At 43.9% G+C, this 16,785-nt stretch overlaps 2 protein-coding genes across 2 annotated transcripts; both read left to right on the top strand.

Annotated features, from left to right (window-relative positions):
* The first annotated feature begins 9,683 nt into the window (after nt 1-9,683).
* LOC125908402 (uncharacterized) lies at nt 9,684-10,667 on the top strand. Its single transcript, XM_049611134.1, has one exon. It carries the CDS (start codon nt 9,684-9,686, stop codon nt 10,665-10,667), a length of 984 nt encoding a protein of 327 aa, XP_049467091.1.
* A 165-nt stretch (nt 10,668-10,832) lies between these two features.
* On the top strand, nt 10,833-14,074 carry LOC125908401 (uncharacterized). The gene is made up of 4 exons (XM_049611133.1): nt 10,833-11,559; nt 11,667-12,282; nt 12,353-12,478; nt 12,922-14,074. Exons 1-4 carry the CDS (start codon nt 10,833-10,835, stop codon nt 14,072-14,074), a joined length of 2,622 nt encoding a protein of 873 aa, XP_049467090.1.
* Nucleotides 14,075-16,785: the final 2,711 nt, after the last annotated feature.

The raw sequence follows: 16,785 nt of genomic DNA, 5'->3' as shown, positions 1-16,785 counted from the left end.
GTTCTAGAGCGGTAGGCTGGGCTTTAAGACTACAGCCATATAATTTTGTAGTAAAATACATTCCAGGCTCATCTAATATTTCAGATAGTTTATCAAGATTATGCCCTAATTCAGATAAAGATAAATCGTTTGATGAAGCTTCTGAACATTATGTATATACCATTGAGAGCAAGTTTGAGGCAATTACGTTAAACGAAATTAAAGCGGAAACAGATAAAGATGAAACAATGAGAGAGGTTATTATAGCAATTGAAAATCAATCTTGGAAACCACAACTAGCACACTATCAGGCATTTAGTAAAGAACTAGGAATAGTGCAGGGTATTGTAGTTAGGGATGATAGATTAGTTCTACCAGAAAAATTGCGTCAAAAGGCCCTAAAGATAGCTCACATAGGTCACCCTGGCGAAGAAACTATGAAAAGAAAACTTAGGGAAAGGATGTGGTGGCCATATATGGACCGAGAAATCACATGTTTTGTAAAAGCTTGTGCTGGTTGTGCAGCAGTGAGAACTATGGGTCACGCAGAACCAATGATTAGAAAAGAAATGCCAGATCGTCCTGGGCAGGATATTGCAATAGATTTTTTTTTCGGTTAAGGAATATGGAACGTTCCTGGTAGTTGTCGATTACTACAGCAGATTCATAAAAATCATTGAGATGAAAATTACATCAGCAAGTAAGACTATCGAGGCTTTAGAGACAATATGCAAGGATCAATCATATCCAGAATCTATTAGATGTGACAATGGGCCACCTTTTAGTAGTGAAGAATTTAAAAACTATTTTAAACGTAAAGATATAAAAATAATTCACACAATACCGTATTGGCCACAGATGAATGGACTTGCGGAAAGGAATAATAGAGGTATACTTCGTGCTTTGCGAATTGCGAAAGCAGAAAAAAACAGATTGGCGCGAAGCAATTATAAAATATGAAAAGATGTACAACACCACTCCACACTCCATTACGGGAAAAGCTCTGCTTGAGCTACTCACTGGAAGACCAATCAAAGGCCTATTGCCATCGTTAAGAACTACAGAGGTTTGGAATTGGAATTGTGAAGTTAAGGAAAGAGATGCTATAAAGAAAATGAAAGGAAAACATTACGCAGATAGATCAAGGAAATCCAAACAGTCTGGAATTAAAGTAGGAGATAGAGTGCGGGTATGGAATTACCAGCAAGGAAAATCGGAGCCAAATTATGGAATTGAGATATTTAAGGTGTTAAGAAAAGTAGGAAATGATACGGTAGTTGTAAGTAGAGCAGGTGTAAAATATCGCCGGCCCGTGGCTCATTTAAGTAAGGTTTGTGACGAAGAAACGCAACAAAACAATACGATAAGTTCACAACATAAACAGCAACAAAAGGATAAGAAGGAATTTAAACGTCCCACGCGCATTCGAAAAATCCCAAATAGGTATAATGATTAGTTTTTTTCTTCTTTTCTTGCTTTAAGTAATAATAATTAAAATATATTTGTAATGTACATATTTCACTTCCGAGTAGAAAAGGGATGTAGAGTTGCGTGCAAGTTCAGCAAGAGATAGAGGATCGCATGAGTGGATGAGCGCTGAGCGCACTGGCTCAAAGAGAGAATTGTGAGGGAGAGGAATTGATGAGAGCGTATATAAGCAGGTGCTCAAAGCAAAGAAGGGGCTTTTTAGGAATAAACAGTTGGACAGACAACTATTGAACGCACCGAACTAACGGACAGGATTCTACACTTACAAACGGTGTAAGAATGCGATTACGATGCTCTGTACGTCCTGGTTGGTAATGTCATAACCAACAGTGTTATTAAGAACATGATTGTGAATAAGAGGGGAATGACGACGACAAAAAGAGATGACGCTACATTTACTAGGACAGAGCTCTAAGAAGTTTGACGCACACCAGGAAGAGAGGGAGTTAAGAAGGGATTGGAGTGCGCTGCAATCATCCTCTTGCATCACTGGAACAAATACACTACTCCGTGCCACTGAAGCGTTTGGACGTGTTTCTGCGTTGCTCCTGTGTGCTGTCTGTTTTTGGTGTGATTTTTGTTTGAAATCGTTCGTTTTTGAATTTGTGAAGCTGTTCCTGTCGCAAGTTTTGCTGTGTTGCTGTGTTGAAGCATTTTGTTCCTGCATCGTACGAGAATTTCTACGAGAACGCGTACCTGAATTATATTTTCTACGTGATTTGTGTTTCATCGGCGACTGCGGTTCAGTGTTATTGACCCTGCTTCATACACTCAGAGAGTAATTCGCACCAGCTCATCAATCAGTGTCCTCTCCGTTCACTCTCATTGCTCACCTAAGTGATCGACACTCTCTCCCATAATGGACTGTGCAATCTGCTCTACTACTATCAACAAAGATCCGGTTGATTGTATTGGCAATCTTCCTTTTTCGGAGTGCAATTCTGCCTTTCATCCGGAATGCATTAAACTTGCCGCCACTTGTGTTAAGGAGGTGGCACGTAATCGTGGTCTCTGCTGGATGTGCGAGAAAAGCCGTGACTCGAGATCAGATTTTTTCTGATCAATTTCGTGCTTGATGAATACACTGAAAGATGAGTTGAGAAATGCAATACGGAGTGAGCTTGATCAAAGGATATCTCAGCTGGATCCAAATAGAGTGATGCCGCAAGAGCGTGAGAAAATCGCTCCGACTGTGAGTACCATCTCTCTCACCGATAAAACATTCCACACATCCACCGATACTCCTATGTCACCAACACCAACTCCCGTCAAACAGAACTCATTACCACACTCACAATCGCGTATGCTCTCTGATAATGAACACATTAATCCAACACAAGCAATTCTTCACACCGGTACTGCCAATGATCACATCAACACAGACACCATACAATTCATTCCTGCACCTGAGCCAAAAGTTTGGATGTTTGTAACTAGGATTGCACCCACTGTAACTGAGGAGAACATGAAAATGTTCATACTAGGAAGGCTAAAATGCACTGACTGTTCGGTGAAGTGTGTCATACCAAGAGGTCGTGTTACAAGCTCTCTAAAGTATGTGTCCTTTAAGATCGGCATTCCATCGGAGTTTGGCGAGCTCGCTTTCTCTCCTTCAACTTGGCCATGCGGATTTGTTTACCGCCAGTTTGAATTTCACCAACGTACACAGAAACAATTCACACCAACACTCCCGGTATCTTGCTTTCCTGCTTCAAACAATTCAACTGCCAGAAGTTTCTCAAATACTAATTTTATGCATAATGATGTCAACTGCATAAATGTGATCCCACCAACACACACAACACAACATAGTCCATCACCGAGCCATCATCTTAAAAATGCAAACTCACCTGAAACTCACCTGACTCAAAATAATTCCTCCGGTTCAACTTTTTTAAGCCAACATTAAGTCATTCAACTTTACCTATGGAGCCAGTACTAAACACATTCAATATCTTTTATCAAAACGTGAGAGGCTTATGTACTAAAACCTCTGAATGTTTTGCTAATACTGCAATCGCCGACTGGGATGTTATCGTTCTTACGGAAACGTGGCTAGATGACAGCTTTCCATCTGAGCTTTTGTTTGATAACAACCGCTTTAAAGGCCTGGCTACATTGATCGTACTCCGTAGTGTAATTTCGATTTTCACTAGCGCATCTGGCGGCGGCTGGTGGAAGCTTTTTTTGGTCATCAAGGGAATGGTCGTGCCGGATCTCAAATTTAAGTTGTTTTTTCACCGTTTTTTGATTCGAAAATGGCTGAAATACGTGAACAACATATTCATCTATCAATAGCATAGCTTTTCCAGTCCAGTTTAACTAAAAAACATGGAAAAATACCATATTTTCTGGAGCGGCTCCAAATTGTTTGGCAAAATGCTTCGGTCAGCTGCCGCCAGATGCGCTAGTGAAAATCAAAATTACGCTTGCGAGTACGATCAATGTAGCCCGGCATTAATACATTCCGTACGGATCGTTCTGCAGCAAACAGTAACAAATGTAGAGGTGGTGGTGTCCTCGTTGCGATCAATGCAAATTATGCTTCCTCTTTGTGCTCGACAAACACATCTACAATTGAATGCCTTTGGGTTCGAGTAAAAGTTCTTAATGTTTCGTTAATCATCGGATCATTTTATTGGCCTCCTGATCAATCAGCCAACGTGGACACCATAAATGCATTCTGTAATTCATTGCACTTAACGAGAGAGAAATATAAGAATGACTTTTTTATTCTGTTCGGGGACTTCAATCAACCTAATCTTAAGTGGGATATCAACGGCAAATTTTCGACACTGAATCTTATGCTTACCCGACTATCCCCTACCAGTCAAGCTCTACTCGATGAACTAAGCTTTGAAGGTCTTCGCCAACTAAACACTGTTCTAAACCACAACAACAATATGTTAGATCTAGTGTTTGCGAACGACAAAGTTACTGATTACATGAGGCCAATCGAATTATGCATCGAAAGTATTGTTGAACCTGATGGACATCATCCAGCTTTACTTACATACTTCACGCTCCCGCAATGCAGTGTACCGTCATCTCAACCCCCACGTCTAGCAGATTTCAATTTCAGACGAACTAATTTCACTGATCTTGTTTCTGCACTTAACCAAATCAACTGGGTCTGGGATCGCTGATTATGACGACATCAACGACAGTGTGGCTGAATTTTCTTCTCAAATGAATGAACTGTTTTAACAATTCATCCCACGGTTTAATGTTCGTGCTCATCCACTATGGACCAATTCTGCACTACGCTTGGCTAAACGTCGAAGATCACGAGCCCTTAAAAAACTGCATCGACTAAAAAACAGCACTAATCAAAAAAATTTTGCTCGCGCCTCAAAAATATATAAGCAGCTGAACCGAACCGCCTACGCCAACTACGTCAGGAAAATTGAAATCAGTATCAAAAGACATCCACATCATTCTGGAAATTTGCTAAAGATAAGGAATCCTGCGGACGACTTCCTTCCTCGATGCAGTTTGAGGGAAACACCATTACCGGAGATGAAGAGTTTTGCAATGCATTTGCCTCATATTTCTCTTCTGTGTACACCAACAATTCCTCGGTACCGTCTAACTCAACATCGGCTTTATCCTTCATTAATGATGAGGTTAATTTATGCACACCACTAATCAACGATGATGAGGTGGAATCTGCTATTTCGTTGTTGAAGCTTTCCTACGCTCCTGGGCCTGACAATATTCCCAGCGCAATTCTCATTAACTGCAAGGCTGCTCGCATTCCCATACTGACCAAACTATTCAACAAATCCTTGCAATCGAAATGCTTCCCGCGTCTTTGGAAATCATCGTAGATGTTTCCTGTTTATAAAAAATCTGACAAAACAAATGTGTACAATTATAGAGGAATTTCAAAGTTATGTGCGTGCAGTAAACTGTTTGAAAAGATAATGTCTCGTCATATGCTCCAAGCCTTTTCACCATTAATTTCTAATGTTCAACATGGCTTTATGCCGAAACGATCGATTGAGACCAATCTAATATACTTCCTTAACTTTTGCCACTCCTATATTGACAAGGGCTTACAGGTTGACGTCATTTATACTGACTTCTGCGCTGCTTTTGACAAGGTCAACCACTTTCTATTGCTATCTAAATTATCAAAGTATGGTGTTCACACAAATGTTGTTGAGTGGTTAAGAAGTTATTTAACTGATCGTTGCATTAACGTTAAGATAGGAACTAGTTTATCTGCCACATTCCATAATTTATCTGGTGTTCCTCAAGGGAGTATATTAGGACCTTTACTATTTATTATATTTATTAACGATGTCGTGTTTGCTATTCCTCATGTTAAATTGTTATTATATGCTGACGATCTAAAAATGTTCCTACCTGTTAAATATTCTGACGACTGTGAAATGTTACAAGACTCGTTAAACTATTTTTCTGCATGGTGTTTTAATAATGAAATGTTACGTAATTTTAGCAAATGTAGTTGTATAACATTCTCAAAGAAAAAAAATCCTATTATTTATATCTACAAAATCAATGAAGACAGCGTTCCACGTTTTTCTCAGGTTCGGGACTTAGGAGTTATTTTAGACAGTAAGCTTAGTTTATCTAGCCATTATCAAACTATCGTCACTAAAGCTCTTAAACTGTTAGGATTTGTCTTACGTGTCTCAGCCGACTTTAAAAATCCTTTCAGTTTAAAAACATTATACTGTTCTTTAGTCCGTCCCATCCTGGAATATGCCAGTGTAGTTTGGTGTCCCCATCAAATCACATACATAGATAAAATTGAAAAAATTAAGAAAAAAATCACACGTGTCATGTTTCATCGTCTTCCCTGGTCAAACCAAATTCCACGTCCTTCGTATAATGTTCGGTGTTTACTATTTGGCTTAGAGACTTTACAGCATAAGAGAACTACGGCTCAGATAACTTTTATGCATAAACTATTAATTATTAATTAATTAATTATTAATTATTTTATGCATAAACTTAATTGGAGATTTTGATGCACCTGACATTTGAAATTTTATTTGCTTTTCTACTCCCTCTAGAGGTCATAGAAGTAGAGAGCTACTAAGAAGCCCTTTTAGATCGACTGGTTTTGGTGCCAATGATCCACTGCTCAAAATAATTGATGTGTATAATAGGTTAGGGTTATCAGCAGATTTCAATCAATCCGTTAGTCAGCTGCGTCAGCATATTCAAGTTAGTTCTAGGGCCATACTTTAAAATAACTTTGATTCAAATAAATAAATAAATAAATAAATAAATAAAAAATAAATAAATAAATAAATATTTTAATGTCATCTGCATATAGAAGGTGGTTAGGAGATGGGAAAATAAAACTAATGTCATTTATGAATAACAGAAACAAAAGGGGACTTAGTACACTTCCTTGAGGGACACCAGAGGAATTGGAAAACGGTAAAGAAAAGGACGATCCGTAACTTACATGAAGATTTCTGTTAGAGAGGTAAGACCCAATCCAGTGAACTAAAGACGTAGATAAGCCTAATTTAGAGAGCTTCATCAACAATAGTTTATGAGATACTCTATCAAAAGCAGATTTAATATCAGTATACATAGTATCAACTTGGTAACCTGTGTCCAAATACTGGAACAATTTGGATATGAACGACATAAGGCTAGAGGTAGTGGAACGTTTTGGCATAAATCCATGCTGAATAAACGTTATATACTGCTTCGATAAAAACAAAAGCTCAGAATGAACGATGATTTCCAATACCTTGCCACTAGCGGGAATTAGGGAAATACCACGATAGTTGCTTACTTCAGATTTACTGCCTTTTTTAAAAATAGGACGGAGCCAACCAGTTTTCCATAGAGCAGGGAAACATTTATGTTGAAAGGAGAGATTGAAAATGAATGTCATTATGGCAGCAATAGCGTTGGTGCACTTTTTAAGGATGATTGCAGGTATACCATCTGGGCCAGGAGAATAAGAAGGTTTTAAGGACAATATAGCTGTTGCAACATTTTCGACGGTACAATTTAGGGAACGGGAACACAAAACATCGCGAGGTGTAGTAGAAAGTCCACCCTGTAACAAATTCCTCATCATTAATGTAATCAGAGTAGGCGTTGGAGAAGTGACCGGCGAAAAGTGCACATATCTCTTGTCCGGAACATGCTGTTGACGAACCATAAGACATAGTACTGGGCAGACGATGATTGTTAAGAAGGGAAGAGATATAGCTCCAGAACTGTATTGGGTGAAAAGTAAATCGCTATTGCAAGAAAGCTATGTAGGACTTATAACGGGTCCGATTGTAAATGCGATACGCCGTTGCTGCATATTTGAACGGTCGTTTAGTGTGTGGATTACGGAGTGTTCCGACAGGGGCCATCATTAAGCCGAAGAGGTTTGCGATGGATTGATCAGCCCGGTACACCTACAGGATGGATTGCAGATCCTTGCCCAGGAAGGAGGGGATTTTTGCCTTTCCGAAAAGAATAAATAACTTTGCATTTGGTTCACTCCGCTCTTCCTCCCAACGCCAGAATTCAATTCCGTCTGACACGGACAATCTGTAAGCCTTTTGGAAACCCTCTCAGCGGCCCCTTCTGCCTTCATTGATGAGAGGCTTGCTTTAATGCGTGCACTTCTTGTATGTCTGCCTTGCGGAAATTCCAAAAGTCCAAGAAGTATTAAAGGAATTAGCCAAACTTTCATTACCCGAGTGCACTTTGCTCAGTTTTGTGTACGCTAAACATCTTTTGTTCAAGGATGTTATTATTTATATTTAATTTACTTCTCACAACTGCTACAAAAACGTTTGGTCATCATAGCATTTGGAATTTGATTCAGCATGGTCCTCAAGGTGAAAACAATAAGGGACCAAAAGGCGGTCGGATTTGAGAGCGTTTTGATTGTGGATTGAAGCAACTTTGTAGGAATAAAGCCAGGCAGGCAGGACGGGAACAGTTCAATTCCACTAATGGATAACCATTCACCGTTGCACCCGATCGAATTTGATCCCGAAGAGCGCGAGGCAAATTTTTTAACGACTTCATAAAACCAAATCTTGAAACTATGGTGTTCGTCATTATTTTATGAGCTAGTTGTTACACTTGTAGCGACCAGAGTTCCATCTGGTGCATACACCTAGAACCACGACCAAAAATGTTCGACGGGCGAACTAGAGCGAGACAACCAGTGACAGCACGCTTCACCGCCTCGATTATCCGGTGGCTTGCTACACACACTTCTTCTCCGGCAACTCTCGAACGAACACACTAATTTTCGCGTCTCTCCCGAACTCACCGTTCCGCGGCTTAAAAGGAAAAAATAAATCGAATTCTACCAAAACGTAGTTCGCAAAGCGTGTTGCGTATATCTTTAAAAAATTAGGGACCACTTTTGTGGCGCCCCTAAAACTGGTGACCCCGACGTGATCCGCAACCGACGCCGTGAATTCGTACGTGAGTGTGTGTGTGTACTACGCATCGCAAAATTGTACCGCGTTGAACGTGTTAAAACGTGCCACCGGCAGCGGAGATCGACGCAGAGAAGACAACGTGTGTGTGTGTGCCAGCGACCGGGAGTGCTACCAGCGTTAGAGGTAAAAACGCAGCAACGCCGTGTTAGTGCGCCCGTAGCTACACGGAGCGTTCTTGCATTCAGCGAACAATAGAACCACCCGCATACACGCGCGCCGCCTCGAAGCGCGACAAGCGCACACACACCATCATCGGCGCAGCAGAAAAATTCCATCCTTCTTTCGACGGCTGACGCAATCGACGCAATTCTTGGAAGCGGATCGACGACAATCTCCGCTGGTGGTCTCCTTGACGCCGGTCACCGCCTCGCAAGCTGTTTCTACACCTCGTGCTACTGGGAATTTTCCGTTTGTGTGTGCTTCCATCTACGGGTGCGATCAAGAAGGAAGACACCAACGTCGAGTTGCGCATGCAAATTATCCAGCCGTAGCAGTAGTGACACATCGCCGCCATCACGATTTTTTCGCTCGAAGGCGAACCCGCTTGGATCCAGCTGACAAGAAGAACGACGCCGCCATTTGCTGTGCACCATTTCATCGCAAGTGAGGAAACACCATTTTTCTCCACCCGAGAAGGAAGACGACGCACGCTGCTTCTGAAGCGTTTTCATACCGATCGACCGCAACGACGACACCCTGGTTACGTGAACAATTAAGGTAAGATCCACCCTTTTTATTCACTACTAACCCCGACGCGGAAGGATGCAGCGTAGCCCGCAACAAGGTGCAGCGCCGGTCGCCAGCCCTGCAGTTGCCATCAGCCCTGCAGTGGCCGCCAGTCCTGCGGTGGTCGCCACCCCCGCAGCTGGACTCCCCACACCGAGTCCATACTTAATCGATATGACCCCTCTCGCTCGTGACGCCTCTACCGACCTTCCGGAGTTCCAAGTCCTGACCGTGAACGCCATGCGTCTCAAGCCGCCCGAATTGGATACTGCTGACATCCATACGTTCTTCTACGCCTTGGAGAACTGGTTCGACGCCTGGAATATTCCTCCGCATCATCATGTGAGGCGTTTTAACATCCTGAAGACACAGATCCCTACGCGAAATCTTCCCGAGTTGCGTCCCATTCTCGACAGCGTACCAAATACCGACCGCTACGAATCCGCGAAGAAAGCCATCATACAACATTTCGAAGAGTCTCAGCGAAGCCGCCTACACCGTTTGCTATCCGAAATGAGCCTCGGCGACCGTAAGCCTTCTCAACTGCTAGCCGAGATGCGGCGAACAGCAAACGGTGCAATGACCGACTCCATATTGATCGATCTTTGGATCGGTCGGCTGCCGCCCTACGTTCAGTCCGCCGTGATCGCGTCCTCTCAAAACGCCGACGAGAAAGTTAAGGTAGCCGATTCAGTGGTCGACTCTTTCGCCTTGTACAATCGCTCCGGTCCGTACCAAACCATCGCCGAGGTGCGGAATGAGGAGGTCAACCGCCTTTCACGACAGGTAGCCGAGCTGAGTCAACGCTTAGAAACTCTAATGAACCAGAACCAAGCTCGTGAACGCTCACGGGCCCGCTCACGCTCTCGCAATCGCAACACGAACCAGGCTACTAATCCTAACACTAACGGCTATTGTTTCTACCACGACCGATACAGACAGCAAGCGCGTAACTGCCGCGCTCCGTGCTCGTTTAACAGCCGTCCTCAAAATAACGGTACTCCTACTACTTCTGCATGACGGAACGCGGGAGACGTCCAGCTTCTAATCGATTCGATATCATCGGCCAGTCATCGCCTTATTATCAAAGACTATAAAACTAACCAACCCTTCCTTATCGACACCGGCGCCGACGACTCCGTAATACCTCGACAGCACAGCTCCGTTCCTTGCAAACCATCGACCATGAAACTATTTGCCGCTAACAGTACGCCTATCCAAGTGTATGGAGAGTCACTCTACACGTTGGATCTTGGTCTTCGACGCGCCTTTCTGTGGAACTTCGTGATCGCAGATGTGGGTACCGCAATAATAGGAGCCGATTTCCTCCAGCATTTTCACCTTTTAGTGGACCTGCGCGACAAATGCCTCGTAGACGCCTTAACCAACTTACGAACGCCGGGTGTTCCTGATCTACATCCTGGGGAGCCAACCGTAAAGGTGTGCGATTCGACCTCACCAATCGCCACCTTGTTGAGGGAGTTCCCTGGGTTGACTGCACGGACCGCGCCCGGAACGCTCCTGCAATCCGACGTCACGCACCGCATAGAGACTACCGGACAACCGACCTTCGTCCGTCCGCGTAGATTGTCCCCCGAAAAATATGCTGCAGCTCGCGCCGAGTTCGAGTCTCTCGTACAGCTAGGAGTGTGCCGACCATCTAACAGCAGCTGGGCCAGTCCTCTGCACATGACGAAAAAAGCAGACGGGACGTGGCGACCCTGTGGCGACTACAGAGCCCTCAACGCGAAAACAATTCCCGACCGTTACCCACTACCTTTCTTGCAGGATTTTACTATGCATTTGCAGGGAAAACCATCTTTTCTAAGGTTGACCTACACAAGGCATATCACCAAATCCCTATACATCCCGAAGATATACCGAAGACGGCGATCACAACCCCCTTCGGATTGTTCGAGTTCACCACGATGCCCTTCGGCCTACGAAACGCTGCGCAGACTTTTCAGCGACTCATTCACGATGTCCTCCGAGGTCTCGACTTCGTGTTCCCATACATAGACGATATGATTGTCGCCTCGTCGACAGAAGAAGAACACCACGAACACCTGCGCCAGCTATTTCAGCGTCTCGAACAACACCACCTGGCCATCAATCCGGCCAAATGCGAATTCAACCGAAGCGAAATTGCCTTTCTTGACCACTTGGTCAACGCAGAAGGGATACGTCCTCTCCCAGAACGGGTACGAGCAATCAGCGAGTTGAGTAAACCAGCGACGATAATGGAGCTGAAGAAATTCCTCGCGATGATCAACTATTATCGACGCTTCTTGCCACATGCCCTGACGACACAAAGCATCCTACTTGAGATGACACCGGGGAACAAGAAGAAGGACAAGACACCGCTAAAGTGGACGCCCGAATCTAGCGAAGCATTCGACCGATGTAAAGAGCAGCTACAACAAGCCGCGCTTTTAGCTCACCCTGCCTTAAACGCAGAGTTGTCACTCTGGACAGACGCTTCCGACTTCGCCGCTGGAGCCGTTCTCCACCAACGTATCGACGGCCAACTCCAGCCCTTAGGATTTTTCTCCAAAAAGTTTGAGAAGGCACAGCTCAACTACTCAACATACGACCGCGAGTTGACCGCTATTTATCTGGCTGTAAGACACTTTCGGTATCAGTTAGAGGGTCGTGAATTCTGCATCTACACGGACCACAAACCTCTAACTTTCGCTTTTCGCCAGACTCTTGATAGCTCCTCGCCGCGTCGAGCCAGACAACTCGACTTCATTGGGCAATTCTCCACCGACATTCGCCACGTATCGGGAGAAGAAAACATCACCGTCGACCTACTCTCACGAGTTGAAATTGTAAACGCGTCACCTGCAATCGATTTTGAACGTCTCGCCGAAGAGCAAACAAACGACCTTGAGCTCGCCGATATACTCAGCGGTAAAACACGAACCGACCTTTTCCTTCAAAAAACGCCGATACCAGGAAGCACCCAATCGCTATACGCCGACTGCCCTGGTGGAATAATTCGACCGTACATCACAAGATCATTCCGGAATCAGCTTCTACACGCCGTACACGACCTTAGCCATCCTGGAGCGAGAGCCACTTCCAAATTAATGACAGAGCGATTTGTTTGGCTGGATATCAAAAGGGACGCTCAGGAATTCGCCAGAAACTGCTTGGCATGCCAATGCGCTAAGATAGGCAGACACACGAAAAGCCCGCTCGTACCGTACCCGGCAACGCAAGACAGGTTCAGCCATATAAACATCGATATCATCGGGCCATTTCCAATTAGCAACGGCAACCGATACTGCCTCACGATCATAGACCGATTTTCCCGCTGGCCGGAAGCTATACCGATTCCAGACATCACCGCGACTACGGTTGTATCAGCACTGCTGTACCATTGGATTGCACGATTCGGAGTTCCGTCTCACGTGACAACCGATCAGGGACGACAATTCGAGTCCGCCCTGTTCAAGGAGTTGACGCGAGGAACAAAACACATTCGAACGACCGCGTATCACCCGCAGGCAAACGGGTTGATCGAGAGATGGCATCGCACTCTCAAAGCTGCAATTTGCTGTAAAGATACATCGAAGTGGAGCGAACATCTCCCGCTCATACTGCTCGGATTACGCACTACATTCAAGAACGACATTAATGCGTCGCCTGCAGAACTCGTGTACGGAACGACCCTCACCATTCCCGCCGAATTTCTCGTCGAAAAACCGCAACCAGCCCTGGTCAACCAGTCCGACTTTGCTAAGACACTCCGAGAAGCGATGAGCAAAATTCGACCTTCTAACACCGCCTGGCACACCAACCGAACATCGTTTGTGCACTCCGACTTGAACAAATGCTCGCATGTGTTTGTGCGCAATGACACCGTCCGTCCCGCGTTAACCACACCTTATCACGGCCCATACCAAGTACTTACTCGAAATTCAAAGTCTTTTCAGATCCTACCAAACGGACACCCCTCGCTTGTGTCCGTCGAGCGCCTAAAGCCAGCATATACAACCGAAGGAATAATCTCGTCAGCCCCGCAACAACCGTCACCCGACCAACTGCTGACGAGCCAACGACACGCTACTCCAGTGGCCCAACCACCGTCGACGCAACAATCGACGATGAGCCAGCGTCTCACAACTCCGATGCCCGGACCGTCGACGCTCGACCAGCTGCCATCGTCCAATCAATCGTCGCTGCCAGATCAGCAGCCAACGGCCACACAGTCGCCTTCGACCATACAGCTGCCGTCAACAAACCAACCGCCGATAGCCCGGAACCGCGCCACACGAACATCACCTATGCCGTCGCTACAACCAGCCAGAGCAACCACCAGCTTCGCCCCATCATCGCCTATCTTACGCAAGGATCAAAACGTATCGACCGGTGTTACCAGATCTCAACGAAGAGTAGTAATTCCTCTGCGATACCGATAACACCGATCTAGGAGGGGAATCCTGTAGCGACCAGAGTTCCATCTGGTGCATACACCTAGAACCACGACCAAAAATGTTCGACGGGCGAACTAGAGCGAGACAACCAGTGACAGCACGCTTCACCGCCTCGATTATCCGGTGGCTTGCTACACACACTTCTTCTCCGGCAACTCTCGAACGAACACACTAATTTTCGCGTCTCTCCCGAACTCACCGTTCCGCGGCTTAAAAGGAAAAAATAAATCGAATTCTACCAAAACGTAGTTCGCAAAGCGTGTTGCGTATATCTTTAAAAAATTAGGTCCACCTTTGGGGGGCCCCTAAACACTTAAGCGAGTTGGTTACAAACTGTCTAATGTTCCGACTTTGGTTCTACATTTTGAGGAGTGAAGCCAGCCAGTGTGTTTTGCGGGTGTATGGGTGTGTGAGTGTGTTAGTCCGAAGAATGCTCATCACCGGGCCTGGACTGATGATCGGGCTTAGAAAAGGCGGGGTGAACGATTCGAATATAATTCTATTCGATTCGTTTTTGTCAGGGTTTGATGGTGTGCCTTTTTTCCGCTTTGTTTGCGTCGTGGTATTCTTAGGGAAGAAGGAGCAAGGTTTTTAGCATAAATTAGAACTTTGATACTTTTCAAAAGGTTTTCTCTTTTTTTGTCTGTTGATCACGTTTCACGCCATTTCTGACTAAAAGAGAAAAGTGAAAATACCTTCAAGCAATTCACTCATTACGTCTTTCAGTAATAATGGCAAAAAATACTATTTTGTAAACCTATTCAAAAATCCAATTGTTGCACACTTACAAAAACTCTAAATTTTATTATTGCACACTTCATTGTTTTCACCTTGAGGACCATGCTGAATCAAATTCCAAATGCTATGATGACCAAACGTTTTTGTAGCAGTTGTGAGAAGTAAATTAAATATAAATAATAACATCCTTGAACAAAAGATGTTTAGCGTACACAAAACTGAGCAAAGTGCACTCGGGTAATGAAAGTTTGGCTAATTCCTTTAATACTTCTTGGACTTTTGGAATTTCCGCAAGGCAGACATACAAGAAGTGCACGCATTAAAGCAAGCCTCTCATCAATGAAGGCAGAAGGGGCCGCTGAGAGGGTTTCCAAAAGGCTTACAGATTGTCCGTGTCAGACGGAATTGAATTCTGGCGTTGGGAGGAAGAGCGGAGTGAACCAAATGCAAAGTTATTTATTCTTTTCGGAAAGGCAAAAATCCCCTCCTTCCTGGGCAAGGATCTGCAATCCACCCTGTAGGTGTACCGGGCTGATCAATCCATCGCAAACCTCTTCGGCTTAATGATGGCCCCTGTCGGAACACTCCGTAATCCACACACTAAACGACCGTTCAAATATGCAGCAACGGCGTATCGCATTTACAATCGGACCCGTTATAAGTCCTACATAGCTTTCTTGCAATAGCGATTTACTTTTCACCCAATACAGTTCTGGAGCTATATCTCTTCCCTTCTTAACAATCATCGTCTGCCCAGTACTATGTCTTATGGTTCGTCAACAGCATGTTCCGGACAAGAGATATGTGCACTTTTCGCCGATCACTTCTCCAACGCCTACTCTGATTACATTAATGATGAGGAATTTGTTACAGGGTGGACTTTCTACTACACCTCGCGATGTTTTGTGTTCCCGTTCCCTAAATTGTAGCGTCGAAAATGTTGCAACAGCTATATTGTCCTTAAAACCTTCTTATTCTCCTGGCCCAGATGGTATACCTGCAATCATCCTTAAAAAGTGCACCAACGCTATTGCTGCCATAATGACATTCATTTTCAATCTCTCCTTTCAACATAAATGTTTCCCTGCTCTATGGAAAACTGGTTGGCTCCGTCCTATTTTTAAAAAAGGCAGTAAATCTGAAGTAAGCAACTATCGTGGTATTTCCCTAATTCCCGCTAGTGGCAAGGTATTGGAAATCATCGTTCATTCTGAGCTTTTGTTTTTATCGAAGCAGTATATAACGTTTATTCAGCATGGATTTATGCCAAAACGTTCCACTACCTCTAGCCTTATGTCGTTCATATCCAAATTGTTCCAGTATTTGGACACAGGTTACCAAGTTGATACTATGTATACTGATATTAAATCTGCTTTTGATAGAGTATCTCATAAACTATTGTTGATGAAGCTCTCTAAATTAGGCTTATCTACGTCTTTAGTTCACTGGATTGGGTCTTACCTCTCTAACAGAAATCTTCATGTAAGTTACGGATCGTCCTTTTCTTTACCGTTTTCCAATTCCTCTGGTGTCCCTCAAGGAAGTGTACTAAGTCCCCTTTTGTTTCTGTTATTCATAAATGACATTAGTTTTATTTTCCCATCTCCTAACCACCTTCTATATGCAGATGACATTAAAATATTTATTTATTTATTTATTTTTTATTTATTTATTTATTTATTTATTTATTTGAATCAAAGTTATTTTAAAGTATGGCCCTAGAACTAACTTGAATATGCTGACGCAGCTGACTAACGGATTGATTGAAATCTGCTGATAACCCTAACCTATTATACACATCAATTATTTTGAGCAGTGGATCATTGGCACCAAAACCAGTCGATCTAAAAGGGCTTCTTAGTAGCTCTCTACTTCTATGACCTCTAGAGGGAGTAGAAAAGCAAATAAAATTTAAAATGTCAGGTGCATCAAAATCTCCAATTAAGTTTATGCATAAA

Source organism: Anopheles coluzzii, chromosome 2, assembly GCF_943734685.1.
Source record: "Anopheles coluzzii chromosome 2, AcolN3, whole genome shotgun sequence".
NCBI classification, from domain to species: domain Eukaryota; kingdom Metazoa; phylum Arthropoda; class Insecta; order Diptera; family Culicidae; genus Anopheles; species Anopheles coluzzii.
The sequence above is the reverse complement of the archived record's forward strand: the minus strand, read 5'-3'. Positions and strand labels throughout refer to the sequence as shown.